The sequence below is a fragment of the Athene noctua genome, chromosome 29, assembly GCF_965140245.1.
Source record: "Athene noctua chromosome 29, bAthNoc1.hap1.1, whole genome shotgun sequence".
NCBI lineage: Eukaryota > Metazoa > Chordata > Aves > Strigiformes > Strigidae > Athene > Athene noctua.
This window is the reverse complement of record NC_134065.1, coordinates 3,243,311-3,271,000: the sequence shown is the minus strand read 5'-3', so window position 1 is coordinate 3,271,000 and position 27,690 is coordinate 3,243,311. Positions and strand designations below refer to the sequence as shown.

General features: G+C 62.7%; 2 protein-coding genes across 2 annotated transcripts in view; both read right to left on the bottom strand.

The window, feature by feature from the left end:
- The window catches only part of INTS3 (integrator complex subunit 3), a 43,813-nt gene extending 29,715 nt beyond the window's left edge, over positions 1–14,098 (bottom strand). Inside the window, exons 1-6 of the mRNA XM_074929237.1 lie at positions 13,679–14,098; positions 9,753–9,836; positions 8,544–8,627; positions 3,302–3,415; positions 2,986–3,070; positions 1,350–1,416 (exon numbers count right to left, since the gene is read on the bottom strand). Coding sequence (XP_074785338.1) covers positions 1,350–1,416; positions 2,986–3,070; positions 3,302–3,415; positions 8,544–8,627; positions 9,753–9,836; positions 13,679–13,771 — 527 coding nt within the window. The 5' untranslated portion in view covers positions 13,772–14,098. The remainder of the gene's footprint in view (positions 1–1,349; positions 1,417–2,985; positions 3,071–3,301; positions 3,416–8,543; positions 8,628–9,752; positions 9,837–13,678) is intronic.
- A 1,298-nt stretch (positions 14,099–15,396) lies between these two features.
- On the bottom strand, positions 15,397–27,092 carry NPR1 (natriuretic peptide receptor 1). Its single transcript, XM_074928887.1, has 21 exons — positions 26,411–27,092; positions 24,821–25,020; positions 24,415–24,528; positions 23,542–23,677; positions 23,252–23,343; positions 23,006–23,141; positions 22,829–22,913; positions 22,598–22,718; positions 22,450–22,524; positions 22,034–22,111; positions 21,816–21,920; positions 21,557–21,628; positions 21,296–21,455; positions 21,056–21,211; positions 20,040–20,208; positions 19,804–19,950; positions 19,020–19,212; positions 18,714–18,888; positions 18,044–18,142; positions 16,009–16,100; positions 15,397–15,712 (listed from the first exon to the last, which is right to left on the bottom strand). Exons 1-21 carry the CDS (start codon positions 27,090–27,092, stop codon positions 15,650–15,652), a joined length of 3,150 nt encoding a protein of 1,049 aa, XP_074784988.1. The 3' UTR covers positions 15,397–15,649.
- Positions 27,093–27,690: the final 598 nt, after the last annotated feature.

The window sequence follows — 27,690 nt, the reverse complement described above, 5'->3', positions numbered from 1 at the left end:
ACAGAAAAGTTGAGTTTAGCACAAAGGCAGCGGGGAAAAAAGGGTGAAGAAGCGAAGGTCAGTCAAGCCCAGAAGATCTCAGAGGGTCTCTCCTTCCCACCCACGGTGGGTCACTAGATGGCACTCGCAGCAGCACGTACCCGGCGCAGCTATTCCCGGAATAAAAATTCCCGGGACTGTTGGTTGCGGCCAAATAAATGCTTTAACAACTTGATTGTTAACCGCAGTAATAAGCGATTTTAGAAGAATCGCTGCTATTACAGACAACGCTCGGTGAAAAGCTATAGGCTATTTAAAAATAATGACTCTGCCCAGCCAAAGGCTGCAGTAGGAATTCTGCTTATCATCAATTAGCGGCTGCTCTGCCAACAAAGGACAATGCTGAGCCCGTAGGACAATACTTCCCAGATGGCCTGTCCACAACAAATTAAAGTTGCAGCCCTGATGAAGCAGGAGCTGTTTAAAGACAGGAAGCTTTTTGGGCAATTAACTCTGTCCTACACCTCCAAAAGGAACACCTCCCTCACAGCTCGGGAAACTTGGGAAGGAAATATTCCTGGGATGCGGCTCCTGAGCCTGGCGTGCTCCTCAGCCACACGAGGTGATGGCACCCCGCTGCCCAGGGGTGGGCTGGCCACGTCCTGGGTGCCAGCCGTTAGGGAAGAGCCGTGTCACAGAATCACCCGGGTTGGAAAAGCCCTTGCAGCTCCTCCAGCCCAACCGTGAACCTCACCCTGAGTGTTCCCAACTCCCCCAGACCCCTCAGCGCTGGCTCAGCCCGACTCTTCAACCCCCCCAGGGATCCCGGGGACTCCCCCCTGCCCTGGGCAGCCCATTCCAACGCCCAACAGCCCCTTCTGCACAGAAATCCTTCCTCAGAGCCAGCCTGACCCTGCCCTGGTCTTCCCACCCGCCTCAGGGAGAGGTATCAGCCTGGGTAGAGCCTCTTATGTGACAGGGGGGTGCAGCCCCTCTCCAAACCCCGCAGAGGAGCTTTGCTAACAGAATCACTGAGGTTGGAACAGAACTTGAAGATCATCTAGTCCAAAAATGGAGGGACTTCGGGACACACTCCCCCGCACAACCTGCAGCGAGAGGGCTCCGAGAGCTAGAAATTCCTGCCACGGCTTTGAAAAATATGCTTGGGAATGCAGTAAGGGAACGCTGAGGTCTCCTGCACAGGAAAACCCATCAGCACACTCCCACACGTGCTGTCACCGCTCACACCCCGCCCCGAAACGCGCCAGCGCCGCGGCAGGCAGGACAAGCGGCCCCTGGGCAGGGGGACGAGGCGCAGCGTCCCCCCCTCCTCACCCCAGCCTCGGCCTGCGCCTCCTGACCAGCCCTACCTTTGCTCAGTCAGGATCTCCAGGACGTTCTCAGCCAGCCAGATATTCTTCGCTGTCACATCCCCACCTGAGCAGGGAAGAGAAAAGCCGGTCGGATGAGCGGGTGCGGTTCCGTTGCCAGATTCAACCGAACCACCGACCGCTTCGATCCCTGCAGCCTGGTCTGGCAAAACTGATTAAGGAGTTTGCTCCTTATCTGGAGCACAGAGTCCTGCCTGGTCCTGCTCTGCCTGCCACACATGCTTGGCTTTTCCTACGTATAGCACGTTTTTAGGTACAAGCGCCCTTCTGTCGGGACATCGTGGGGGTCTTTGGTGCAACAGCTCCGTTGCAAAACAACTGTGATAACATGGAGTCAGTCACTGTCCTTCTGGGAAGCAAAGGAGAAGCCAGAAACGGCTGAGATTCAGTAGCTGGAAAGGAGAAAACATTTGCAGCTGCTGAGCCTACGAAGGGGAAACAGCATCTGCAAAGAACGCTCAAACTCCGAAATAAAGGCCAGGTGTCAAAGTGGTGCCTCACACCCTCAGCGTGGGCCTTCGGCACGAAGCTGGAGCCTTTGGCTGACATCGCTGGGAGCAGAGCAGGACTCCTGCTCGCAGGGGCACGGAAAATGCCTAAAGCAGGCAAGGCAAAACAATGGGATCATAACAATTAAGGCATCGTAAAAGCAGCGAGAAGTGAGGCAGCGGCGTCCTTCCAGAACAGAAGGGGCCCTGAACGGGGAGGTGCAACCGAGGGGGAAACAAGGGATGCCTTCACCGGTGGTTTTTAAAATGTTTACACAGTGTTTACACTGTGACAACAGGGCCAGGGCAGCTTGGCTCGCACTCAGGACTCTGTCCCCTCCCCATTCTTCCTCCCCTGAAGAGCAGACACGGCAATTTCCAAGCCGGGCTGCCCAGCCCCGTGTCACAGGCGCACACAATAAAAACACAATGTCAGGTTTTACGGTGGGCCATTAATTCCTCCTTGGTGGACGTCAGCGGCCAGCACGGAGCAGAGAACACGGAAGAGGCACCGTTCCTGTGAAGCCGGAAAGGCGTGTGCATGTGTGTGCGTGTGCATACAGCCGCAGGGTGCTCACACCGCGGGTCGGGGGACACGCTACGGGCTACCACAGGGCCAGCGCCAGCTGCCTGGAGGAGCTACTGACTTTGTGAGGGGTGAAGCAGCCTCCTGTGTCTTTGACGAGTTGCAGACACGCGGCTCTTGCTATCCCAGAGGTCAGAGCAGGGACCAAGATGATCCCGGTGCTCTCGCGCAGCGCCGCGGGGTGAAAGCTGGCAGCAACAGGAACCAGTACACTTCCTGGCTGTTCCAGCATTTGCCAGAAGCCTCCTGGCTCTGTGATTCACCCCTCGTAGAGGCTGTTGGGAGCAACAGACCCTTAAAGGCTTATCCCCTGCTCCATCCTCCCCGGAGAGATTTCCTCCCCAGACAGGTTGGGGCAGGCTCGGCGCCTGTCAGCTGGGCACAGAGACACTGGCGAGGCCTGTTGGGACCCGGCTGCGTTGGTGGCTCCGGCTCTGACGCCAAGGCCTGGCACGGCGCCGGCAGCGCCCAGCCTGCTGCCACGAGCAGGGTGGGGGGGTGTGGGCAGCGATGGTCCCCTCGCCCCCGTGGCACAACCCACCTGCGATCTGCTTCATGAAGGTCATGCAGACACCGTCCGCTCCGAGCACCCCGCTCTTCACCAGCTCCCGCAGCAACCACACCAGCTGGGAAGAGGGAGAGGTCAGGGCAGCTTTTGTCACAGCCTCCCCCACGACAGCTCTCCCCAGCACCTCGGCTGGCAAATGCCACCACGGTTCCCTTCCGGAGGCGAGTCCTTAACACGGAGCAAAGGAGCTCCACCAACAAGCCCCCCCCCACACACATCCCCTCCATGCTCACAAACCCTCTGCCTGGTTGGTGTGAAAGGGGCGATTCTGGGGAGAAAACCTCCTCACCTGGGTCCGACAAGTGTCCTGCAGCTTCAAGTATTTCTCCATGAGAATATGATTGATCTTGTTGAGAACGATGTTCATGCCATCTCGGCTCACCAGTGCCAAGTCCCGGTAGCACTGCGGCAGGGAAGAACGGGAGATGGTTATAGATGAAGGACCGCAACGGAAAATGTACAACGGTTTTATCAAACCTGACCAGAGAACAGCAAATAAGCAAATCTCAGGGAAAGAACATTAAGGCAGGCAGACTCCCTTGGGGTGACCTGAATCAGCACCCCAGGGCTAGGCGGGGAGAGCTGTTAATCCTCTGGGGCGTTATAAACTGACAGCTGGATTTAGCCCCAGGAGCCAAAGATTTCTCAGTGCAGAACAGACACTGTCGGGCGTCCCTGTCCCCCCATCCCAGCCCCGGCTCTGGAGAGACCAACTCTAGGGAGAAAAAACAGACAAGGGTCCTTTAGGAGGGGTCAGTTAATAAAGAGACACATCCAGATCGCTTAAGCCCCACGCTGCTCCCATCTCCCTGGCACCAGTGGCAACTGGAACTGCACTAAGATGATTCTGTGAAGACGCCCACGGGACTCGGGGTCACTACGACGTGATGCCGGTTCGACACGGCGGCGGGGGAGCTCTGTGGAGATGCAGGAGCAGAGACACGTCGTCCCCGCGCCACCCGCTCCTGCTCACACGAGACTCCCGCGATCAGACAGAGCTGGATTTGGAGACAGTCTGGCTCAAAACCATGCTACAGCGTTGGCTCGTTTTGGGTTAGAAAACCAGACATCCTGCCCGCAGTCCAAACCGGCGGATCTGCTGGGGCTGGGCTATGGGCAGAGGGAACTAGGGCAGGGAAAGGAAGGACCTTCTCCACACTTGTCTGCCACCAGCAGCCAGACAAAACGTGGGCCAGAAAGCAAAGGTGCTGGCTCTCCCTTCCCCTCTGCTCAGGACAGCAGGGGCTGGAGGGTGATTAGGAAGTAATTTGCTAAGTGGTTCTGTATGAATGTTAATTTGTGCCAGTAAATGTCATGATATTCCAGAGAGCAGGGTCTGGTCTCTGCATCCTCCTTTAGAGAGTTAATGAGGCCTCAAAAGATCTCTTTGATCAGACTCCCTGTGCTCAGGATTTCTCCATCCCATTTTCCTATAGTGCCGTGTAAAAAAAAAAAAATATATATATATATATAAAAAAAAAATTCCCAAACACAAAAAAAACGAATCCAAGAAGGTGTAGACTCTTTGGAGCCTTTAATTGCTTTTGAAATGCTAAATGGATGCCCACAAAGCAGAGCCAGACTCAAAGTCTCCACAGAGAGGACTCTACCTGGCCAGGAATGTGCAACATCTCCCTGCACAGCGTCAGCTTTGGGAAAGAAACACGTAGATCATCACCCCGATGGGACAGAGGTGGCCCAGGACATGTGGGATGCCAGTTCTGCTGTGCCCTGCCCCGACTCCGACTGAGCTTTTACTTCGTTTGGGAAACGCTGGTGTTGGCAGGTCCCCGCCCTGCCCGGACCCCCCCTCCTGTGCTCGGCGACAGGGCGACGAGCACCCACCGCCCCGGCGCTTCCCTCCCAGAGGCAGGTGCACTTCTGCACCCTCGGGAGCAGCAACGAGATGAACATTTATCATCTCAGTAGCTTTTCTAGGTGGTCAGTAGCTTCTTCTGTGTTCAAAGAATTAATCGTGTTTTTTGGGGGTGAAACGCCTAGGGTTTGGTTTTCTGCTGGATGTGTGCGAGGTGCACCGTCCACATCCACATTTAAAGGCACCGAGAGGTCCTGTGATACACCCCGGACCACGTGGATTAGTCCCTGACCAGCTGGACTGATTCTGGCAGCATCTTCGGGAGAAGAGCCGCAACAAATGAAGAAACGCCCCACAGGATTTACTTCTGGTTGAGTATTTAAGTCCCAGGAGGAAGGACACTGCAATCCTGTTACCTAGGGAAGTTTGGCAGCTCTTCACCTTGCTCACTGCATACTTCCTCAAATCCCATAAGCGAACACTGCGAAAAAACAGAACTCAAACCACACCTACGATGTTGCTGATCCTCGACCCAAAGCACAACCGGCCAGAGGAGAACAAGTCCCATTTCACCAGGGTGAGGGCAGCGTGGCACATCACCCACTGGTTGCTTACCTGGGTCAGACTAGACCCCGGCCTAACGGCCTCTGGCACAAGGCTGGGAGCAACGATCCTGAGGAAGGTGTTGGAGAAAAATCTTCAGGGCTCCAGCAGCGAGGGGGGTGGGGAGAGAACCTGAATTTCTTGATTATTGCCAAGGCTGCAAACAATCCATCGTCTCCTCCCCGCTCTCTCGGCAGATTGGAGCCACCACTCGCACAGGCCATTTAATTAGCAGGAAGGAACAAATGATAAATGTTCGTTTTAAATGAGGGGAGAAGAAAAATAAAAGAAAACAGCTCTCGAGTGGAGGAGAGAGGCCCCCCTCCTGCCCAACACCAGGACAGAAGAGGCACACGGCAGACAGACGCCGGAGGAGATGTCAGGGAAGCGCTGGGCTCATCTGCGGGGAGGGCTGCGTGCTCTCTGATCCCGGAGCAGAGCGTTAATTAAAGTGAGAGGTGCCAGGCGGAGGAGGGAGATCTGACGGATCAGTCGCTGTCACTTTGATATTTGAAGGCGGTCAAGTGTCCCTCCTCACAGCTGGACGAGTTTTAGCACAGCTAATCTCTCCTGGTTGGAGTGTCAAGGCAACAAAGGGGGAGGAGGAGACCTGCGTGCCTCAGCCGCAGCAAGGGGAGGGCTGTGCCACCACTTCTTTAATCCAGCAGCGAGGGGACGGGGCAGCTCGAGCCCCTTCCCCAAAAGGAAGGGAGATGTGTTGTAAACAGCCTCTCCGGGAGGAAGAGGGGGTACCTGTACCTCCCCCTCCCCGCCACGCACCGGCGAGGCCACGGTGCGAGACGACCTGGATCTGCAGGCGCTGGGGAAAGGGCACAAAACGCCTCTGAGCGCGCTGGGACTGGAGCACGCGCTGCTCCCCCTGCTCAGCTTCTCGGGCACCCAGCTCTAAAACACCCCTGGATGCAAACACGGCCAGCTACAGGGGTTTGGGGATTATTTTTGGCAAAATAATAGGTCCCGGGAGGATGAAGCCTCTTGATTCAGAGTAGTGCCGTTTCCACACCGGCTCGTCGGCTTCGACGCTCACTCGAGGTTGTGACTCTTCCCCCGTGACCTGATGTGGGAATGGATGTTGCCGACGAGTGGCGCTGGTGGTGCTGAGCATCCCGGGCTTCTCGCCGGAGGAAGAAGAGAGCTCTGCCCTCGGTGCCATCATTTCAGAGCTCTCACAAGATGCTTTACCAGTGAGGCAAGCGTTAACCCCTCTTCCTAGGCAGGGAGCAAAGGCAAGGAGTAACTCACCCCCAAAGCCTGGCAGAAAATCACTGACTGGCTTCCTGTCTGCATACAGGGCAGGTGGCAGCGACAGATGACATCAGAGCGCAGCAGATCCAATTACTCCCTAAGAAAAGTAACGTGCTCCAAAGAGCAGATCTGACAAGAGCAGGAGGAGCAGCCACCTCTAATTAACATGGCCAGGAGCAGCAACGCCGGGCCCCAGCCTGGGGGAGCCGGACCCCTGAGCCCTGGCTCCTCCTTGCCAGGAGACCCCAGAGGGGAACGGGCCGGGCAGGTTTCTCTCAACCCCTCACACGGGATGGCCAGCGAGTGGCACGCAGATGGAAAGCTCAGAATCGCTCAAACTTGGCTTCCAGGGAATGGAAGCACCTGCCCCGGGACTCTGATGCTGAGTGAAGGGAGTCTGGATGCTCCCCACCACATCCCAGCTGTGCTCCACCACATCCTAGAGGGGACAGGAGCATTTTATCGGGCGCGGAGGAGGTTCACCCTTCGGAGACCATCGCGTCGAGCGCTGCTCGTCAGCAACTAGAAATTCTCTGGCTCCTGCAGCGTCTTGGAAACAAGGACGTGTTCAGCGGCGCTCCGAGCCTCGGCTGGGCTCTGTCTCTCCAGGTTTACAAGGCAGAATCGGGCCAGAGCTGAAGGACAACAGAGCTGGGGACTGTGCGGTCGGGGTTTGGGAAGGCCTCAAGCCAACGAGGAGACAGAGCAAACCGCGGCCGTCTAACGGAAGAGATATCTGACTCACACCGAAAGAAGACTCCCAGGAGAAGTGTGTTTTGTTTTCAAGAGGTGATTTCTGGGGAACGGAGCTGTACCTCGAAAAGAACCAGCCCATCCAGCAACGTCAAGGCAGCAGTGAGTCCCGGGAGCTAACGCGGATCTACGGCTTCGGTGCAGAGAGCTCTGCCCTCACAGCAGTCATTACATCAAGAGAGATCATTGAACGAGTCGTCGTCAGGCCAGCGCAGCACCAGGATTTACAGATCATCCCTAAGAGCAGACCCTGCCGACTCCAAGAGCCCATCTCAACCCTTCCAAACTCCGTGTAACGCCCGTTAACTGAAACGCACCCAACCAAGGACCCCCGGGTATCGCTCGCCACGCTCAGCCCTTCCAACAGGGCTTTTGTTTTTCCTTGTAGCTGCTACAAATGGGTCTGGTTTCTATAAAAAAACCCCCATCATTTTCAACTCCCTCCCCGAGTGCCCCCAGTTTGTCACGACAGCACCAAATCCACATCCAAGATCTTTAAGAACACAAAACACTCATCTTCCTGGAGGTGAGTAACTACAATTTAAAAAAAAAAATCAGAGTTTACGGCGTCACTGAAAAAATAAAAGAGTTATTTAAAAATTAAATCCGGTCTGTGAAATTAAGAGAGGTGGACTGCTAAAAACCAATTTTCTCTGGGAATTGAACACGTCCCTCCTCTAGTCTAGGTGATTATTTCACATTTACATCTGGCTTCCAGCAGACAAATCTGGGCCGCCAAAGGCAAGGCTGAAACTGGGAAAGGCCTTCCAGTTTCTTGAAGAATCAGTACTCATCTCCCACAACAAAACCCAATTAATTTTAGGGCTGTGAAAGAACCCAGCTGAGCTCCCTGCCCTGGTGGCAGTGCCTGCATTCCCCCGAGCAGTCGCTGCTGCAGCCCCTGTGCCACGGGGACGCAGCAAAACCAGGAACAGTCCAAGCCCTGTGACAAAACCCACTGCTCAGTGCTGAGGGTTCCAGCCAGGCACCTTCCGACACCTGTGTGAGCCCCAAAACTTCCACAGCTCCCAACCTCCGGCCGCCTGGAAAGGAAAATCCCTCGTGGAGAAACTTTTGGTGACGGGTGCCTTACCTTCTGTGCCTGAGCAGGTTCGGTTAAGACCAGAGTGAAAAGACCCAGGCAGATCTCCTCGTGCTGGGGGGTTCCTTTACATATCTGAGAGAGAAAAACGCCAAGTGGCATCGGTGAGCAGCGAGACAGGATGCGAGAGGAAGGTCAGACGGGATGCGAGAGGAAGGTCAGTAAAGCAACAGGAGGAGGAAACCCTGCTCAAACCCACCAAATGGCCAAGAGAGCACCCAGCAGCCCGGGAGGAATTCAGAGCAGGATCACAGGGGAATACAGAAAACATCCAGGGTCTCCTGTACTTGTACCCTGCTGAGAAGTTAATTCTGGTGCAAACCTCTCCATACCCAGAGCTTTCCAGTGATTTTAGCAGCACTGCTTCAGGGCACCTCCTTACTGAGGGGCAATAAAGCCCCAGGCAAGAAGAGCAGCAAATCCCTGAGGGCTGGGGACCTGCCCAGGCTCCTCTCACAGATTTTTTTTTTCTACGACCTGTTTGTCCAAGTGGGAAAGTGTTTCATGAACTTCCCAGCTCTGAAATCCAGCCTGGGTTTTGCCAACCTTTTCCCATTAAGGGAAGGCAACTCTGGAAGGTACACACTGACTCCAACAGCCCAAGGTGTTCTGGGGAGGAAAAAAAATGCAACCGATACATCTGAGAGGCCATTAACGTGTCACACGACGGTTTTCCTTATACGGTAACATCTGCAGCTTGCTGGCGAGTATTTTAAGACTGCACAGAGTTAGAAATAAATGCTCCATCCCTCAGCAGAAAGGCTGAACGTGCCCTTTCCAGTGGTCTGGCTGTTTGGAGGTTGGGAGAAAGCAGATCTGAGGAGCACAGGGGTGGAAAAAACCACGGGAGAAACACAAACGCGGGCGGCCCAGGCGCAGCGACAGGCTCCCGCGCGCGGGCACACACGTGCTGGGAGAGACACACACACACTCGGCCGGATTTCAGCAAGAAATTGCACTGCATTCAGCTTCCAAATAGGTGATTAGAGAAGAATTAAAGCCGCGGTGTTGTTTTGGCTTTTGACTGTAATAGCTCTGGGAATCCTCGACAGGAGGCGCGAGGGCAGAGCAGGCTCCGTTCCCCCCAGGCTCGCTAACAGCTCGCACGCCCGCTCCCTCAGACAGAGACCCGTGCAGGTACAATAAACCACAAATTATTTCATCCAGGCAGGATTTCTCACCTCTCGAGACGACACTTACGTGAGCATTGAGGGCATCGTTAGCTTCCCTCTCCGACAGCCCGTTGGTCAGCGAAGTCACGATGCCCACGCACCTTTCTAGTCTCTGAAACAGAGAAAAGCCAAAGGTCACAAACGGGGAGGAACAAATACACCGAGCACATCCTCGCCAGGACAAGATTCCCACCCAAACACCTGAAGGGACAGAAAAACAGCCACGCAACAGCCCTTCTTGGCTCACGTCAAGGCTCCGAACCTCCCGCCAGCTGGAGAAGCTGCCGCTCCAGCCATGTTTATTTATTCACAGGTTTGGGTTTTAAATACTCCGCTGACACCGCTCAAAGAGCCAAAAAGTAAATGTGTGATTATTCAGCGATACTAATACTGATGTCACTTTGATACGAGGCTAAGACGCGGTCGGGCGAAGGCCGAATCTGAGGGAGGGTTGTCAATCCTCGCCCTGAGAGCGGAGCTGCACCCCGAGATGACACCCCGGCCCCCGGCAGAGCCCGTGTCATCCCGCGGCTCTGCTCCGCTCCCACCCGTGCGGGAACCCCGGGCTGCGGGGCAGCAGCCTGGAAACCTTCTGTTCTCGTCACCAAACATCTGAGCAACTTCTGGCTGAGAATAAACAGCAGGAGCAGATGTTTGCACGCAAACACCCCGAGGGATGAGTGATGGGAAGAGCCACGAAGTCAGGAGTGGTAAGTTCCAAGAGCACAGGCATGAAAATACTGGAGAAGCAAACGGCAAAGGCTTCTACTCAGTGTCGGAGAAATTAACTGCTCCTTCTTCACGCAGGGCAGAAAGGGTTTCTCCTGCCCAGGGCCACGTGCTGGTGTTACCCGGTGTCTGTCTCTGGTGTGGGGAAAGCAGAGCGGCGCGACTCCGGGTACGCCACAGCCTCTCCCCACCTCGCGGTGCCACCCCAGGGACGGCGACAGAAGGGCCCTCAGTGCTGGGTCAGCCCGACTCTTCAACCCCCCCAGGGATCCCGGGGACTCCCCCCCGCCCTGGGCAGCCCATTCCAACGCCCAACAGCCCCTTCTGCACAGAAATCCTTCCTCAGAGCCAGCCTGACCCTGCCCTGGGCAGCTTGAGGCCATTCCCTCGGGGCCTGGCGCTGGGGCCTTGGCTCCAGAGACTCACCCCCCCTCTCTGCCCCCTCCTGGCAGGGAGTTGCAGAGGGCCAGGAGGTCTCCCCTCAGCCTCCTCTGCTCCAGACTGAACCCCCCCAGTTCCCCCAGCCGCTCCCCAGCAGACCTGTGCTCCAGACCCTGCCCCAGCTCCGCTGCCCTTCTCTGGCCACGCTCGAGTCATTCAGTGGCCTTTTTGGGGTGAGGGGCCCAAAACTGAACCCAGGAATCGAGGGGCGGCCTCCCCAGTGCCGAGCCCAGGGCTCAGATCCCTTCCCTGTCCCTGCTGGCCATGCCAGGGCTGACACAAGCCAGGACTCCATTGGCCTTCTTGGCCACCTGGGCACCCTGCTGGCTCCCGTTCATCCGGCTGGCAACCAACCCCCCCAGGTCCCTCTCTGACTCGCTCTCACGCTACAACTCGCAGGGCAAGTTGTTCTAAATTAAACTCCTCACAAACAGCTCTGCTGCCGGGTGAGGGAGACGTGCCCTGCCCTCTTCGCTGGTGCCACCACTCCCACGCCAGAGCTGTGGAGCTCCCTGAACTGTTTTGGCCATGGCAGCGACTCGGGGGTCCCTGGGTGCCGGCAAAACGAGGTCTGACTTTCCTGGAGGTTCCTTGGAGCCTGCGGGTGATGGAGCAGTGACTTGTTTGCAGCAGAAAAAAGCAGCAAATGCAGCCTAAGACAGGCAATAAGCAAGTTACAAGAAGGTAATTTCTACACGGTCACTTCTTGATTAAAATGCAAACACATCACACCAATTATGGAACTGATTAGCGACTCCTTTGCATATCAAAAGGGCTGCAGTGAAGAAGCTATTGAGAAAGAGGTCAACAGTTCTCCACTCCAAGGCAATATGAAAGAAGATGTACTGGTCAGTAATGCAGAGATAATGCCTTTGTGAAACCGGCTTTGTTCCAGGCCGAGCATCGGCATTATGAAAAAGCAATGGGGCAAAACCCATGAAAATCTCAAATCTAAAGCAGATGAATTATTTGAAAGGGAGGACAAGATCCAGCGGCTGAAAAACAGAGTTAGAAAAATCCCAGTGAGAAATAAGACAACTTGTTGGCAGATAATGCAGCCAATGAACCACCAGAAGAGCTTTGCAAGGAAGTTCAGCGTCAGATAATGTCTTTGATCCGAGACCTGCTGACAGACTCGCAGGATCAGGGTGTGGTTTTCCCTCCTTGGGACAAACGAGAGAGGCACCAACTCCCTCCTGCCAGGTACGGAGGTTGTTTGAAAACAGTTTTTCTACCTTTCTAACAAGTTTAATGGTTCACGTTCCCGTAGCTCCGCTGCCTCTACCAAAACCCACAGCGGAACGAGACAACAGTTTAACACGTGGTACGAGATATAATTTTACAAGCTCCAGTCCTTCCAGTCACCTCCTTCTCCTCCAAAACAGATGTGTTCGACTTACTGCCACCAGCAGCTGCGACGACTGCCAAAGGGAAAGACTGGAGGAGGTTTTTCCCTAAACATGGCAGCCTGTTTACTGTGAAAACTCAATGTGCAAGGATCACGCACGGTTTTTCCTGTGTACACTCTGTTTCCTGTTGGTTGGAGTCTTTAACACAAGAAACATGAAACTTGTGACAGTAAATCCATCAGCGCTCAGGAGTATAATTAACGCCTGAACCAATTTCTTCCAACTGACTGGGCTTTTAGTCAAAAGTGCTGCTTTCCAGGGGTTGAAGAGGGACGGGAGGAAGGCTTGCCAGTTAAGCAAGGCTTGTCTCTGGGAAGTCTTCTCCTTCTGGTACCTGCGTTTGTCTGGGTACGACCCCATCACCAAACCGGAGCTCCAGCACGCTCATCGACTCGGCTCCTTCCCAGACCCCACGCTCTCAGGGAAGGATCCGGGTGGGAATCACCCGGACCCCAGCAGACCCACTTTGGTAGCCTGCAGATGATTTTCAAGCCCAACCAAAGCTCCCGGCCACGCCGGGCTCGCAGACTTGCACGGTCCAAAGCTGGGAACGTTCTGTCCAGACCTGGACAGGACCCAAAACACACATGGGGACCGACGGGTGCTTTGAAGGAATATAAATACACTCCAAATGGCAAAGGACAGTTTCCAGACCTTGAGACCCAGTCATTCCAGTTACCACCCTGTTTTTCTCCTGCAACTGAAATCCAACGTGTTGATTTTTTGGTTTTTTGTTTTTTTTTTTGTCTGCACCATTTCACGGGCCCCAAATACATCCGTTCCCGTCCCACGAGAAACAACCAGTCTCTGCCACGAGAGCACCCGTGGCACCGGGGAAGCCGCCCCTACACCAGCTTGAGGAAGAGCCCTGAACACGGGCCGAGTTGTCCCTGCGAGCCAGGTGTAACTCAGGGCCTGAGCAACGTGTCCACCTCGCCCAGGTCCCTGCGCTACCGGCTCTTCCCCAGGCTCCTCCGCACCAGGAAGAGACCCCCCGTTATCCTGGGGAGACCCCAAACCTTCCCCACCTGTAAAAGAACCAGCTCTCTTTTCCCAGTGCAGGAAGAGAAGCTCGGTGGGAGGCAGGACAGCACTGGGGGCGAACACGGGTCAGAAACTTTCCCAGATACCGGAGAGATGAGTTGTGTCGGTGCTCAGGCACGAGGCAAGGGTCACGACCCCGCTCCACAACCTGCGGCCGGGGCGAGGCGGGCGGGCAGACCCCGCTTGCGAGGTGGTTTCTGCGGAGCGAGCCCCCTCCCCGCACAGGGACGGGCAAGGGGAGCAGCGTGGGCCGCCCTGCCCGCACCCCGCGCGGGGCCGAGCCCCTCACCCGCCCCCGGGAGCCCCCCTGCCCCCCTCCCCAGGCACCTACCTCCTCCATCTCATCCTTGGCATCCAGAAGAGTGGAGACCAGCAACTTCCCTCCTCCTCCTGCTGTTCCCCCCTTCCCCTTCTGCATCTCCATGGCTGGGGTCGGGGAGGAGAGGGGGGAAGGCAGCCCCTATCCAGGGGGCTTGACCTGAGAGGAGCCCCCCCTCTTTTTGCTTGGCTATCCCCCCCCCCCCCCCCAGCTCTTCCTCGGGGGAGGACAGGGAGGGGGGTGTTTATGGGAAATCCCCCCCCCTCCGGAGCACCCCCCGCTCCTGCAATGGGGAGCAGTGGGGTGGAGGGGGCAGGTGCCCCCGTCTGCTCCCCAGGGGCTTCACCCCAGACGGGGAGGGGGGGTTACGGAGGGCTGTCTCCCCTTAGCGGGGGGGGGGGCTGCTCTTTGACTAGGGCAGGCCTGAGGCCGTGCTGGGGGGGGGCTGTGCTATGGGGGGGCCCTACGGGAGGGCGCTGTGGAGCGATCCCGGGGGGAGTTGGGGGCGGGGCGGGGGTGTCCTGGGGAGGGGGGGAGGGGGTCCCCGTCGGCCGTGCCAGAGGAGGCCTGTGGAGGGGGTGGGGAGGCCCCCGGGGGAGGCCTCTGGTGAGGGAGTCCCGGGGGGGCCCCCCGCGGGGGGGGGGGTGACAGGTCCCGCGGTGCGAGGCAGGGCAGGGCGGGCGCTGCGGCCGCCGCCGGGGCCGGGGGAGGCTCCGCCGGGCGGCGGGGCGGGGGTCTCGGTGCCGGGGGGAGGGGAGCGGCGGCTCCGCACCCCCCGCCCAGCGCCGCCGACCGGAAGTCACTGGGAGAGGGACGGGAGGGCCCGGGCGGAAGAGGAAGCGCACGGCGGACGGAAGTGACCGCCCCCTCCCGGCTCTGGCCAATGGCAGCGAAGATACGGCTCGGAGTGACAGCGCGGCTAAGACGCCCTGGGGGGGCGGGGCCGTGGAGGGCTGCTCGGCCAATGGGGCGGAGGGGGCGGGGCATGCCCCGGCTGGACGCTCCGCCCCCCCCGCTGCCGGAGGGGACGCGTGCGGGCGGGACCCCCCGGGATCCCCCGAACCCCCCCGGACCCTGCCGGGACCCCCCGGATCTCCCGGGACCCCCCCGGACCTTCTCGGGACCCCCCCGGATCTCCCTGGACCCCCCCGGGCCCTCCCGGGACCCCCCGGATCTCCCGGGACCCCCCCGGGATCCCCCGAACCCCCCGAATCTTCCCGGGACCCCTCCCGGATCTCCTTGGACCCCCCGGACTTAACCCGTGACCCCCCCCGGGACTCCCCCGAACCCTCCCGGGACCCCCCCGGATCCTCCCAGACCCTTCCGGGCCCCCCCCCCCCCCCGGGGGCGTGCATCGCCGGGCCCCCCCCTCCCCAACGCTCCCTTTCGGGCAGCCCCCCCAGTCCCCTGCCCTCGGGACCCCCCCCAGCCCCGCTCCTCCGGCCCCACAGAACCCCCCTAAAAATACCCCCCCGGGGTACCCCCCTCTTTCAAAGCCCCCCCCCACGCCCCCCCCTCCGGCAGGGGTGCTTGGGCGCTGTGAGGCTGCTGCCACTTGGGGACCCCCCCGGAGGCCCCCCCCCAATATCCCAGTGGGACCAGGGTGCGTGGGGACACCCGATGTGGGGTGCGGGGGGGGGGCGCAGGGGGACCCCACTGAGACCCACGGCGAGTCCATACACACCAGCTTTATTACAAAAATTAGAGCTCTAGTGACCCCCCCCCCCGGCGTACGGGGCTGGCACCGACCCCCGTGTCCCCCCCCCAGCCCCTTGGGGACGGGGGGGGTGTCTGTGTGTGTGTCCCCCCCCCGGGAGCTGTTGGGGTCCAGCTTGGGGAGCACGGTGCAGTTGGGGGGGGTGAGCCCAGCCCCCATCTGCTGGCGGTGCCCCCCCCGCTTGGCCCCGGCCCCAGGGGGGGGCCTTTGGGGTGCTGCCGGGACCAGCCCCGCGGGCTCTGGGTGCTGCGGGGGGTGTGGGGGGGTCAGCCCCGGGTGCTGCTCCCGCGCTCCCCCAGCAGCCAGTAGGTCCTGACCTTGCCCTTGCCCTGCGGAGAGAGGGGGGGCAGTCAAGGGGGGGCGGGGGAGGGGGGGGGCATTGCCCCGGGGTTGGGGTGGGGGGGTGCCCATTGGGTCAAGGGTTGGGGTGCAGGGGGGGTCCAATTGTCTCAGAAATTGGGGTGCGGGGGGGGGGCTCATTGCCCCAAGGTTGGGGTGCGGGGGGGGCCCCGTTGCCCCGGCAGAGCTGTGGGATGAGGATGCAGAGGGGGGGCCCAGCTGAGGGTCCCCCACTGGGGCAGCCATCGAGGGGGGGCCGGGGCTGTTGGGGGGGGCCGGCACTCACCTTCATCTCCACGTCCCCCCGCAGCTCCAGCTCGAAGCAGCCGAACTCCTCCAGCACGGCCTTGGTCACCGCCGAGGTGTGGATCTTCAGCGCTGGCGGGAGGCGGGTCCCTCAGCACCCAGGGGTGCCCAGCCCACCCCCAGCAGCACCCAGGGGTGCCCAGCCCACCCCCAGCATCACCCACTGGTGCCCAGTCCACTCCCAGCATCACCCACTGGTGCCCAGCCCACCCCCAGCAGCACCCACTGGTGCCCAGTCCACTCCCAGCAGCACCCAGGGGTGCCCAGTCCACCCCCAGCATCACCCAGGGGTGCCCAGCCCACCCCCAGCAGCACCCACTGGTGCCCAGTCCACCCCCAGCAGCACCCACTGGTGCCCAGCCCACCCCCAGCAGCACCCACTGGTGCCCAGTCCACCCCCAGCATCACCCAGGGGTGCCCAGTCCACCCCCAGCAGCACCCACTGGTGCCCAGCCCACCCCCAGCAGCACCTACGGGTGCCCAGTCCACCCCCAGCATCACCCAGGGGTGCCCAGCCCACCCCCAGCATCACCCACTGGTGCCCAGCCCACTCCCAGCATCACCCAGGGGTGCCCAGTCCACCCCCAGCATCACCCACTGGTGCCCAGCCCACCCCCAGCATCACCCAGGGGTGCCCAGCCCACCCCCAGCATCACCCACTGGTGCCCAGTCCACCCCCAGCAGCACCCACTGGTGCCCAGCCCACCCCCAGCAGCACCCAGGGGTGCCCAGCCCACTCCCAGCAGCACCCACTGGTGCCCAGCCCACCCCCAGCAGCACCCAGGGGTGCCCAGCCCACCCCCAGCAGCACGCACTGGTGCCCAGCCCACCCCCAGCATCACCCACTGGTGCCCAGCCCACCCCCAGCAGCACCCACTGGTGCCCAGCCCACTCCCAGCATCACCCAGGGGTGCCCAGTCCACCCCCAGCAGCACCCACTGGTGCCCAGCCCACCCCCAGCAGCACCTACGGGTGCCCAGTCCACCCCCAGCATCACCCAGGGGTGCCCAGCCCACCCCCAGCATCACCCACTGGTGCCCAGCCCACTCCCAGCATCACCCAGGGGTGCCCAGTCCACCCCCAGCATCACCCACTGGTGCCCAGCCCACCCCCAGCATCACCCAGGGGTGCCCAGCCCACCCCCAGCATCACCCACTGGTGCCCAGTCCACCCCCAGCAGCACCCACTGGTGCCCAGCCCACCCCCAGCAGCACCCAGGGGTGCCCAGCCCACTCCCAGCAGCACCCACTGGTGCCCAGCCCACCCCCAGCAGCACCCAGGGGTGCCCAGCCCACCCCCAGCAGCACGCACTGGTGCCCAGCCCACCCCCAGCATCACCCACTGGTGCCCAGCCCACCCCCAGCAGCACCCACTGGTGCCCAGCCCACTCCCAGCATCACCCAGGGGTGCCCAGTCCACCCCCAGCATCACCCACTGGTGCCCAGCCCACCCCCAGCAGCACCCAGGGGTGCCCAGTCCACCCCCAGCATCACCCAGGGGTGCCCAGCCCACCCCCAGCAGCACCCACTGGTGCCCAGTCCACTCCCAGCATCACCCACTGGTGCCCAGCCCACCCCCAGCATCACCCACTGGTGCCCAGCCCACCCCCAGCATCACCCAGGGGTGCCCAGCCCACCCCCAGCAGCACCCAGGGGTGCCCAGCCCACCCCCAGCATCACCCACTGGTGCCCAGTCCACCCCCAGCAGCACCCACTGGTGCCCAGCCCACCCCCAGCATCACCCAGGGGTGCCCAGCCCACCCCCAGCATCACCCACTGGTGCCCAGCCCACCCCCAGCATCACCCACTGGTGCCCAGCCCACTCCCAGCATCACCCAGGGGTGCCCAGTCCACCCCCAGCATCACCCACTGGTGCCCAGCCCACCCCCAGCATCACCCAGGGGTGCCCAGCCCACCCCCAGCATCACCCACTGGTGCCCAGTCCACCCCCAGCAGCACCCACTGGTGCCCAGTCCACCCCCAGCAGCACCCAGGGGTGCCCGGCCGGGCCCTCACCCTCGCCGTTGGACTCCATGCGCGAGGCCGTGTTCACCGTGTCCCCGAAGAGGCAGTACCGGGGCATTTTGAGACCCACGACGCCGGCGCAGACGGGTCCTGTGGGACCCCCGGTCAGTCCCCCCCCAGGGCCCCAAGTCCCCATCTGGCTCCCCCTGGCTGGGGGCTCCCCCCCCGCGGTGTCCCCACTGTCCCCCTGGGTGCTGGTGTCCCCCCGCTGTCGCTGGGGTCCGTGTGAGGGATGGGTGTCCTGTCCCCTTGTCCCCGCTGGCCCGTGTCACTGCTGTGTCCCCCCACCCATGAACCCAGGTGGGTGCCATGTCCCCACCCCCCTGACCCATAGAGGTGCCCTGTCCCCGTCCCTGTCCCCGTCCCCGCTGACCCGTGTGGGTGCCCCGTCCCCGCTGACCTGTGTGGGTGCCCTGTCCCCGTCCCTGTCCCTGTCCCTGTCCCCGCTGACCCGTGTGGGTGACCTGTCCCTGTCCCCGCTGACCCGTGTGGGTGCCCCGTCCCCGCTGACCCGTGTGGGTGCCCTGTCCCCCTCCCCGTCCCCGTCCCCGCTGACCCGTGTGGGTGCCCTGTCCCCGCTGACCCGTGTGGGTGCCCCGTCCCCGCTGACCCGTGTGGGTGCCCTGTCCCTGTCCCCGTCCCCGTCCCCGTCCCCGCTGACCCGTGTGGATGCCGATGCGCAGCTTGAGCTGCTGCTGGGGCCGGTGGCGGATGCGGAAGGAGCGGACGGCGTCCAGCAGCGCCAGGGCCATGCGAGCCACCTCCCGGGCGTGCAGCTTCCCGTTGCGCACCGGCAGCCCCGACACCACCATGTAGGCGTCCCCGATCGTCTCCACCTGCGTAACGGGGGACACCCCCCCACCCCCCCACCCCACCCACCATCAGGGTCACGCCGTGGGTGCGACGCCGGCCCTGGGGCCTGACCCACAGTACATGTATGTTCACGCGTGTGCGGGCGTGTCCTCACCTTGTAGACGTCGAAGTTGTCGATGATGGCGTCGAAGCACGTGTAGAGGTCGTTGAGGAGCGTCACCACCTGCATGGGGGTGCTCTCGGCCGACAGCGCCGTGAACCCCACGATGTCGCTGAAGTAGATGGTGACGCTGTCGAAAGCCTCCGCCTGCACCGTCTCCCCCCGCTTCAGCTGCTCCGCCACCGAGCTGGGGGGGGGACGGGGCGGGGGGGTGAGGGGGGATGGAAACAGCCCCCCAACCCCTCCCAGCCTTCTAGGGGGGGGTTTATCGGGGTGTCCAGCCCTCTGAGGACCCCCAGCCCTGAGCCGTGAGGGGGGGCCGGGGGCATTCCTGGCCCCTTTAGGTCCCTCAAGCCCCAAAGAGCCATGGCAGGAGGCTCCTGGGGTCTCCAGCCCCCCCAGCCCCCCCAGTCCTGAACCATGTTGGGGGACCTGGTCGCTTCAGGCACCCCCCGAGCCATGCAGCGGTCTTGGGGGGGGGGTGTGTGTGTCCCCAGTTTCTCCAAACACCCCCAGCCCCAAGCCACACGGAGTTCCTTGGGGTCCCCACCCTGAGCATTCCCAGCCCCAAGCAACACGGGGGTCCCCAGGGGGGGCCCCAGCCCCTCCAAACACCCCCAGCCCCATGCCCTGTGGGGGATCCTTGTTGCCTCCAGCCCCCTCCAACCATGCAGGACATGCATGGGGGACCCCAGCCCGGGGCAGGCAGGGATGCCAGTGTGATGCCCAGCAGTAAGGGGGTGCGCAGAGGGCCGGGGACCCCCCCCCCGGTGCTCACTGGGGCAGGATCTGGTAGAGCAGAGCCTCAGCCTTGCGCTTCTCCTCCAGGTAGGCTTGGGTTCGCTCCTCCACCAGCTCCTCCAGGTTGTTGGCGTACTGCTCCATGCGCGACAGCAGGTTGTCCAGGATGTTGCTGCTGCTCTCCCTGCGGGCAGGGGGTGAGCACCCACCCAGGGACCCTTTTTTTGGGGGGTTACACGTCACCCACCCCGGGGCGGGGGGAGGTGGATGTACCTGTTGAATTTGCGGAGCTGGACCTTGATCTGGTTGAAGTCGGGGCGCTCCAGGACGTCCTCGGCCCAGCAGTGCTGCATCAGCTGGCCCAGCTCCTCCATGTGGCACCCCACGTTGGCTGAGGGGCGGAAGCTGGGGCGCTCCTCACTCTTCACCCGCTCGATGATCTCTACAGGCCCAAACACCCACCCGTGGGTCCAAGCACCCATCAGCATGTCCAACAACCCATCAGCTGGTTCAAGCACCCCACCAGCAGGGCTGATAACCTGCCAGCAGGTCCAACCCGTGGGTCCGACAACCCGTCAGCTGGGTCCAACCAGTGGGTCTGACAACCCGTCAGCTGGTCCAGTAACTCATCAACGGGTCCAAGAACCCATCACAGCAGGTCCAACAACCCATCAGCAGGGCTAAGCACCTAGCACGGTATGTTCAAGCACCCATCAAGCAAGGCCAATCACCCATCAGCAGGTCCAGTAACCCCTCAGCAGGTCCAAGCGCCCACTAGTAGGTCCAAACACTCATCAGCTGGTCCAAGAACCCGTCACAACAGGTTCAAGCACCCATCAGCAAGTCCAACAACCCATCACAGCATGTCCAAGCACCCATCAATTGGTCCAAGCACCCAAGAGCAGGTCCAATAACCTGCCAGCAGGACCAACTAGTGGGTCCAAGCACCCATCAGCTGGTCCAAGCACCCATCACAACAGGTCCAAGGACACATCAGCAGGTCCAAACACTCATCAGCTGGTCCTTGAACCCATCACAACAGGTTCAAGAACCCATCAGCTGGTCCAAGCACCCATCAGCAAGTCCAACAACCCATCACAGCATGTCCAAGCACCCATCAATTGGTTCAAGCACCCAACAGCAGGTCCAACCACCCATCAGCTGCTCCAAGCACCCATCACAACAGGTCCAAGACCCCATCAGCTGGTCCAAGCATCTCTCATCGGGGCCAAAAACTCATCAGGTGGTCAAACAACCCCTCAACAGGTCCCTGACACCCTCCTGCACACCTTTGGGGCTCAGGTCCAGCCCCTCCACGTAGAAGACGCCGTTGCGCAAGGCGATCTCTTGCAGGATGATGCCGAAGCTGTAAACGTCGCCCTTCTGCGTCCCGCGGGCCGGCGGCGACTCCATCCGCAGCAGCTCCGGCGCCGTCCACAGCTTCTCTGTGGCACCAGGGAGGGGGCTCAGGCCGGGCAGGGCCCCCGGGGAGGGGTTACTCCCAGGGTCGGGGGTTGAGGGGCGCTCACTGGCGAAGAGCGCGTGGGAGTCCTCGCCGTCGGGGGCCACGCGGAAGCTCTCCAGCCCGTAGTCCGTGATCTTCAGCACGAAGCGGCTGTCCACCACGCAGTTGGAGGACTTGAGGTTCCCGTGGGAGACGATCACCCCGTTGTGCAGGAACTGCATCCCCTGGCAGGGCCGAGAGTGGTCAGAACTGGTTGTCCCCCAACTTCCACGGGAACGGGGGACCCCTGTGGGAACTGGGTGCCCGGTGGGAACCGGCTCGTTACCTTGACGATGTCATGGGTGAGGGAATAGCGGAACATCCAGTCCAGCGTGATGCTCTCGTTCTCCAAGATATCCTGGGGACACGAGGGTCACACTGTTGGCCCCCCACCATGGATGGGCCCCGAGGTTGGGGACGGAATCCATCTGCCCGCTGCGGTCGGCTCCTTCCCACTCTGGGCAGCCCCGACGCTGGGTGATGGGCACAGGAGGGAGAACGTCCGGCCCCGGGCGGCTGTCGGGGAGCCGGGACCCCGCCGGTACCTGGAGGCTCCCGCGGGGGCAGTACTCGGTCAGGATGCAGATGTTGGGGGGGTCGGTGCAGGCGCCGATGAAGCGGGTCAGATGCTCGTTTTGGACATCCCGCATCTGAGGTGGAGCAGGGTGTGGGACCAGGTTTGTGGCACTTCCCCGCCCGCGTAGGGGACACCGAGCTGGTCACCCCCCTCCCGCCGCGCGGCGCTGAGCTGGGCTCCACCTACGTGCTTCAGCTCGAACAAGACCTTGCGCGTCAGCTCGATGCGCTTGCGGTTGAGGTGCTTCACCGCCACGAGGTTGCCCTGGGGAGACACGGGGTGGTGGGTTCCCAGCGGGTTGATGGATTCCCAGTAGGGTGATGGGTTCCCAGTGCGGTGGTGGGTTCCCAGTGCGGTGACGGGTTCCCAGTAGGGTGATGGGTTCCCAGTAGGGTGGTGAGTTCCCAGTGGGGTGACGGGTTCCCAGTAGGGTGATGGGTTCCCAGTAGGGTGGTGAGTTCCCAGTGGGGTGACGGGTTCCCAGTGCGGTGATGGGTTCCCAGCGGGGTGACGGGTTCCCAGCAGGGTGGTGGGTGCCTGGTGAGGTGATGGCTGCCCAGTGGGGTGGTGGGTGCCCATCCCCACTCCCACCCCCCCCGTACCTTGTAATACGCCGTCTTGGCGTAGACCTGGAACTGCCCCTCCGTGGTCATCAACGAGCCGTAGTTGGAGCCCCTCTGGGAGAAGGGACGTGGGGTGAGCCCGGTCCCGGGTCCCCGTCCCAGGGCTGGGGACGGGCTGGGTGCTCACCAGGGAGAGGGTGAGCTTGCTGCCGGCGCTCCGGAGGTGTTTCTCCAAGCTGCTCATCTGCACGTCTTCCCAACGGACACGCCACAGCTCGGCCTCCAGCTCCTTCTCCAGCTGCAGCTTCCTGCGCCGGGAGGGCAGGGTGAGACCCCCCGCGTGTGTCCCCCCACCTCCGGGGACAGCGGCTCAGCCTGAGGGGTGGGGGCTCACCCTCCCCGACCCTGGCACCCCCACCTGTAGATGAAGAAGGAGGTGACGGTGATGGCCAGGAGGATCAGGCTGACCACGAGGGACAAGACCTCCAGGGTGGACAGGCTGGCTGCACAGCGAGAGGAGGGCGGTGAGGGGCTGGCGGGTGCCCGGGGCGGGGGTCTCCTGTGTGTGTGTGTCCCCCCCCCCGACACCACTCACCTTTGCGGCACAGCGGGTCGCTGTTATCGAAGCCGCAGGGGGGGACGTCAGAGGGGACCACGTTCCCCGGCCAGTGGATCTCACGCCCCGGCACCATCTTGATCTTCTTGGTGGTGCCGTTGTAGTTGGCCACGATCTTGGAGGGGTTGGGGGGGGGGGACGGGGTGGGGTGGGGGGGACAAGAAATGGGTGGGAGGAGGCCCCCGGCTGCCCTGTGGGACCAGCTGCCCCCGCGCCGGGGCTCACCTGGAAGTCCCCCCGCACGGGGTCCATGTCCCACAGGGAGTAGTCACTCTCCCGGTCCCCGTTCTCGTCGATCTTCAGGAAACCAGTGACACCTGGGGACAGAGGGGGGGGGGGGAGCTGAGGAGGGGGCACCCCGAGGACCCCAGCCCATGGGTGGGGGCGTCCAATCCCAAAAAACCATCCTGGGAGAGGAGCAGGTGGGCACCTGGCAGGCAGCACCCGGCCAGGACGGGGACGGGGATGGGACGGGGACAGGGGTGGGGACGGGGAGGGGACAGGCCGGGGCTCACCGTAGAAGGTGCGGTTCCACATCTGGCGGGTGATGGCGGAGGCGTTGGTGACGGAGCCGCCCCGCTCCAGCGTCTCGTTGACGGCCTGGGCGTAGAGCAGCACCCCGTCGTGGAAGGCGGCCGCGATGAAATTCATCTGGGGGCACGGAGACGGCTCGGGGACGGGGCGCAGCCGGGGTCCCCGTCCGCTCGTCCCCAGCAGCCCCACGTCATCCCGCAGCTCCTCGTCCCCAGCAGCCTCAGATCCATCCTCTGCCCTGGCCCCAGCCCATGTCCCCGTGTCCCCTTGTCCCCAGCTACATCCCATGTCCCCTTGTCCCCATGTCCCCGTGTCCCCTTGTCCCCAGCTCCATCCCATGTCCCCTTGTCCCCATGTCCCTGTGTCCCCTTGTCCCCAGCTCCATCCCATGTCCCTCAGCAGCTCCATCCCCATCCCATGTCCCCTTGTCCCCAGCTCCATCCCTTGTCCCCGTGTCCCCTTGTTCCCAGCTCCATCTCATGTCCCCACAGCCCCAGCTCCATCCCCATCCCATGTCCCCTTGTCCCCAGCTCCATCCTGAGTCCCCTTGTCCCCAACTCCATCCCTTGTCCCCATCTCCATCCCTTGTCCCCTTGTTCCCAGCTCCATCTCACGTCCCCACAACCCCCAGCTCCATCCCCATCCCATGTCCCCTTGTCCCCAGCTCCATCCTTTGTCCCCAGCTCCATCTCACGTCCCCACAACCCCGACCTCCATCCCATGCCCCCCAGTAGCTCCAGCTCCATCCTGTGCCCCCTTGTCCCCTTGTCCCCAGCTCCATCCCGTGTCCCTGAGCAGCTCCAGCTCCCTCCCTTGTCCCCAGCTCCCTCCGGTGCCCCCCCTGCGTGTCCCACCAAGCCGTCCTTCATGGAGAAGTTGAAGTGGGCGAGTGCCTCCTCCTTCAGCCGTGCCAGGAAGGGCCGGTACTCGGGGTTCTCGGGCTCCTTGTAGGTGATGATGGTGACGGCCTGGGATGGGGCGGGGGGAGCAGCTGGCAGCGGGGCCGGCTGCACCCCCCTTGGGAACAGGGGTCCCGGGGGGTGCCCGTCCTTCCTCCTGTGACCAGCCTCTACCCCAGGGGCGCCGAGCTGGGCCCGGGGGGGGGCATTAATCTCCTTTCCTTCCTCCTCGGGGGTTGCCAGCAGCGGGGAGCGAGCCGGCGTGGGGGGAGATGGGGGGGGGCGTGGGGCTGCTCCACCAGCTCCAGCCCCACACGCGGGCGGGTGGCCGTGGAGGTCGGAGGGGGGCCCCGGGGCTCACCTCGAAGGCTCGTCGGGCGCTGGCGTCGTGGCGGTCCCCCCGCTTCCAGGGCCGCTGGGGCTCGGGGAAGCGCCGGCCCTGCAGGCTGGCCCCGAAGATGTCGATGTAGAAGAAGGCGAAGTCGCCGCGGGTCAGCCCCTCGCGTCCCGCCTGCAGCATCAGCTCCCGCAGCGTCTCCGGGGCGCAGCACACGTAGACGACTGCGCGGGGTGGGGGGCGAGGCGAGAAGACTCGTGGCACCCCAAAATCCCCACAGCACCTCCAGACCCCCATGGCACCCCGAGACCCCCTCCCTGCGTCCCCAGGACCCCCCGAAGGTCCCCGGGTAACGCGCGACGCGGGAGAGGGCGCGCAGTTGGGTCACGGGGCTGAGCGAGATGCTGGGGAGCGGGGGGGTCCCCAAACCCCGCCGCCTGCCACCCCCCCACCCCACACCCCACACCCTGCACCCTGCACCCTGCACCCTGCCCTCCGCTGCGGGCGCCAGGCCGAGGTTTCCTGTTTTCCCGACTCCGTTTCCTCCTCCCTGCGGCCCAGACCGGCGGCAGAGATTGATTCCGGGCGGCGGGTGACCCTGGTGGGTGCCACCGGCCCCACCGCCGGCCTCCCCGGGGCACGGGGGGGACCCCGGGGTGGTGCCTGACGTGGGGCTCAACCGTGTCACCCACCGCGAGCGTGGGGCCCCGAAATAGCACCCGGAGAGGTGAAGCAGCAAGATGGCGAGGCCGGGGGTGGCCGGACGCCACCCACCCGGTGCCAGTCCCGCCGTCACCCGCTTCCCTGGTGCCACCCGGGACGGCTCCGACGGGAGCAGCCGGTGGGGACGGGGACACCCGGCCGGAGGGGCACGGGGCAGGCGGCCGCGCTCAGCACCTCCCGGTGGGGCACAACGTGGGGTGGGGGTTCAGGGTGAGGGGTCAGGGCTGCACACGCGTGTGCGCACATGTGGAACGTCTGTGTACAGCCATGAACACCCCCGTAGTGCCGTGAACACCCGTGCACAGCCGCGTTCACCCGGGTACACCCGCGTGGAGCTGCGCACGCTCGTACACACCCGTGTAACTGCCACACACGCCCGTGTACTGCCGTGAACACCCGCGCACACACACGAACACCCGTGCACACCCGTATACAACCACACGGAGCTGCACACACCCGTCTACACCCGCGTGGAGCTGTGTGGAGCTGCGCACACTCGTGAACACCCAGGCAGAGCCGCGCACACCCGTGTGCTGCCGTGCACACCCACGCACCGGCGTGCGCACCCACATACAACCACACGGAGCTGCACACACCCATCTACACCTGCGTGGAGCTGCGTGGAGCTGGGCACACTTGTGAACACCCGTGCGCTGCCGCGAACAGTCGCGCACACCCACGTACACCAGTGCGCACCCACGTACACCCGCTCGGAGCTGCGCACACCCGTCTACACCCGCGTGGAGCTGCGTGGAGCTGCGCACACTCGTGAACACCCGCGCGGAGCCGCGCACAGCCGTGCCCATCCACACACCGCACCGGCACCCCACCGCCGCCACCCCGTCCCCCCCCGCCGGTGTGTGTGTGTGTGTGTGTGTCCCCGTCACTCACTGCGTCCCTTCTGCTTGATCTCCTGGATGATGAAGGAGAAGTTGCCGCCGTCGCGGAAGACGACGTCCATGACGGTGAGGTTGCGCAGGGTGGGCAGCTGGACGTACAACCCCTCGGCGGCGAAGAAGTACGGCCGGTCGTCCACCTTCTCGTCCCAGTAAACCAGTAAAGCCCGACGCGTCCAGTTGAAACGCCGATGGAGCTGCACGCCCAGTTCACCCAGTTTGCGGTGACTGGGGCCGGCGCGGGTGGTCAACCCGAATTGCTCTCGCTTGTCGTCGAAGCCGTGGGCTTCGGCACCCGCCGTCACTAGTGGAAGGCGCCAGTGGCTGGTGAACCGGGCGACCGGTGCTGCCGTGTAGACGCAACCGGGTCCCAGAAAAGCGTCGGGGTGATGAGCGAGCCGAAGGTCGACGGCGGCCAACGGCGCGGCCATTTCGGAGCAAACGCCGTGTCCATCCTCGCTGCTCCCGAAAACCCACCGGAGGGTAAAACCGGGTAATAAATCGGGCCGGGAGTTGACGGCGGCGGCGGCTAAACGCACCGCCGGCCCCACGCGTGGCCAAGCCCACGGGTAGGTGAGGTTGCGTTCGGGTAACACCACCGCTAGTGTCAGCGCGGTTGTCCCCGTCGTCGCCGCCACCGTCACCGCGCCGCAGAGCACGGCCAGCACCGCCAGCATCGCCCACGGAGAGTGGCTTTTCCCCCCGCGGAGGGGCTGAGCCCTTCCTTTCCCCCCCCCTCGGTGACACAAAGGGCCGTTATCATCCACACCGACCTTAACTCCTTCCTGGCCGCCCCCACGGCGGCCGCCGCGGGCCGGGCTGGTGGATGGGGCCGCCCGGTGGTGGGTGCGGAGATTCCCCGCCCGTGGGCTGAGACCTGATAAACTCATCAGCGGGCAGAGAACATCCCGCAGCTCCGCTTTCGGGCCCGGTCCCACGGAGAAGCTTTCCCCGCGTACCCCCCCCAGCCCTCCCGCCGGGCTTCGGGTGGCCCCGAGGGGGCTCCGTGGGGACGGGACTGGGGCACCGGCTCCCTCCGCCCCCCCCGCGCCCGTGGGAGCTCCTGCCCCGCGTCCCGGTGACGGCAGCGCCGGGGAAATGGGGAGGGGGGGGTCACCCCGGCCGGCTGCGGCTCCGGGGGGGCTGCGCGGGTGCCGGGGACACGCGCGGCGCTGCGGGGGGACACTCCGGGCCCCCGGGGACACGCGTGGGACTCCCGCCGCCGGGACACGTGCTGGACGGGGATGCAAAAGGTCAGTCTCGAGGGACGGGAAC

What these genes read in the sequence shown, in the direction of transcription:
- NPR1 (XM_074928887.1), bottom strand. Translation starts at nt 27,092, where the DNA reads ATGCTGGCGGTGCTGGCCGTGCTCTGCGGCGCGGTGACGGTGGCGGCG. An exon ending in GTGGAACCGCACCTTCTACG is followed by an intron (nt 23,344 to 23,541) that starts GTGAGCCCCGGC and finishes CTCTGTCCCCAG; the next exon opens with GTGTCACTGGTTTCCTGAAG. An exon ending in CCGTGCGGGGGGACTTCCAG is followed by an intron (nt 23,142 to 23,251) that starts GTGAGCCCCGGC and finishes AACCCCTCCAAG; the next exon opens with ATCGTGGCCAACTACAACGG.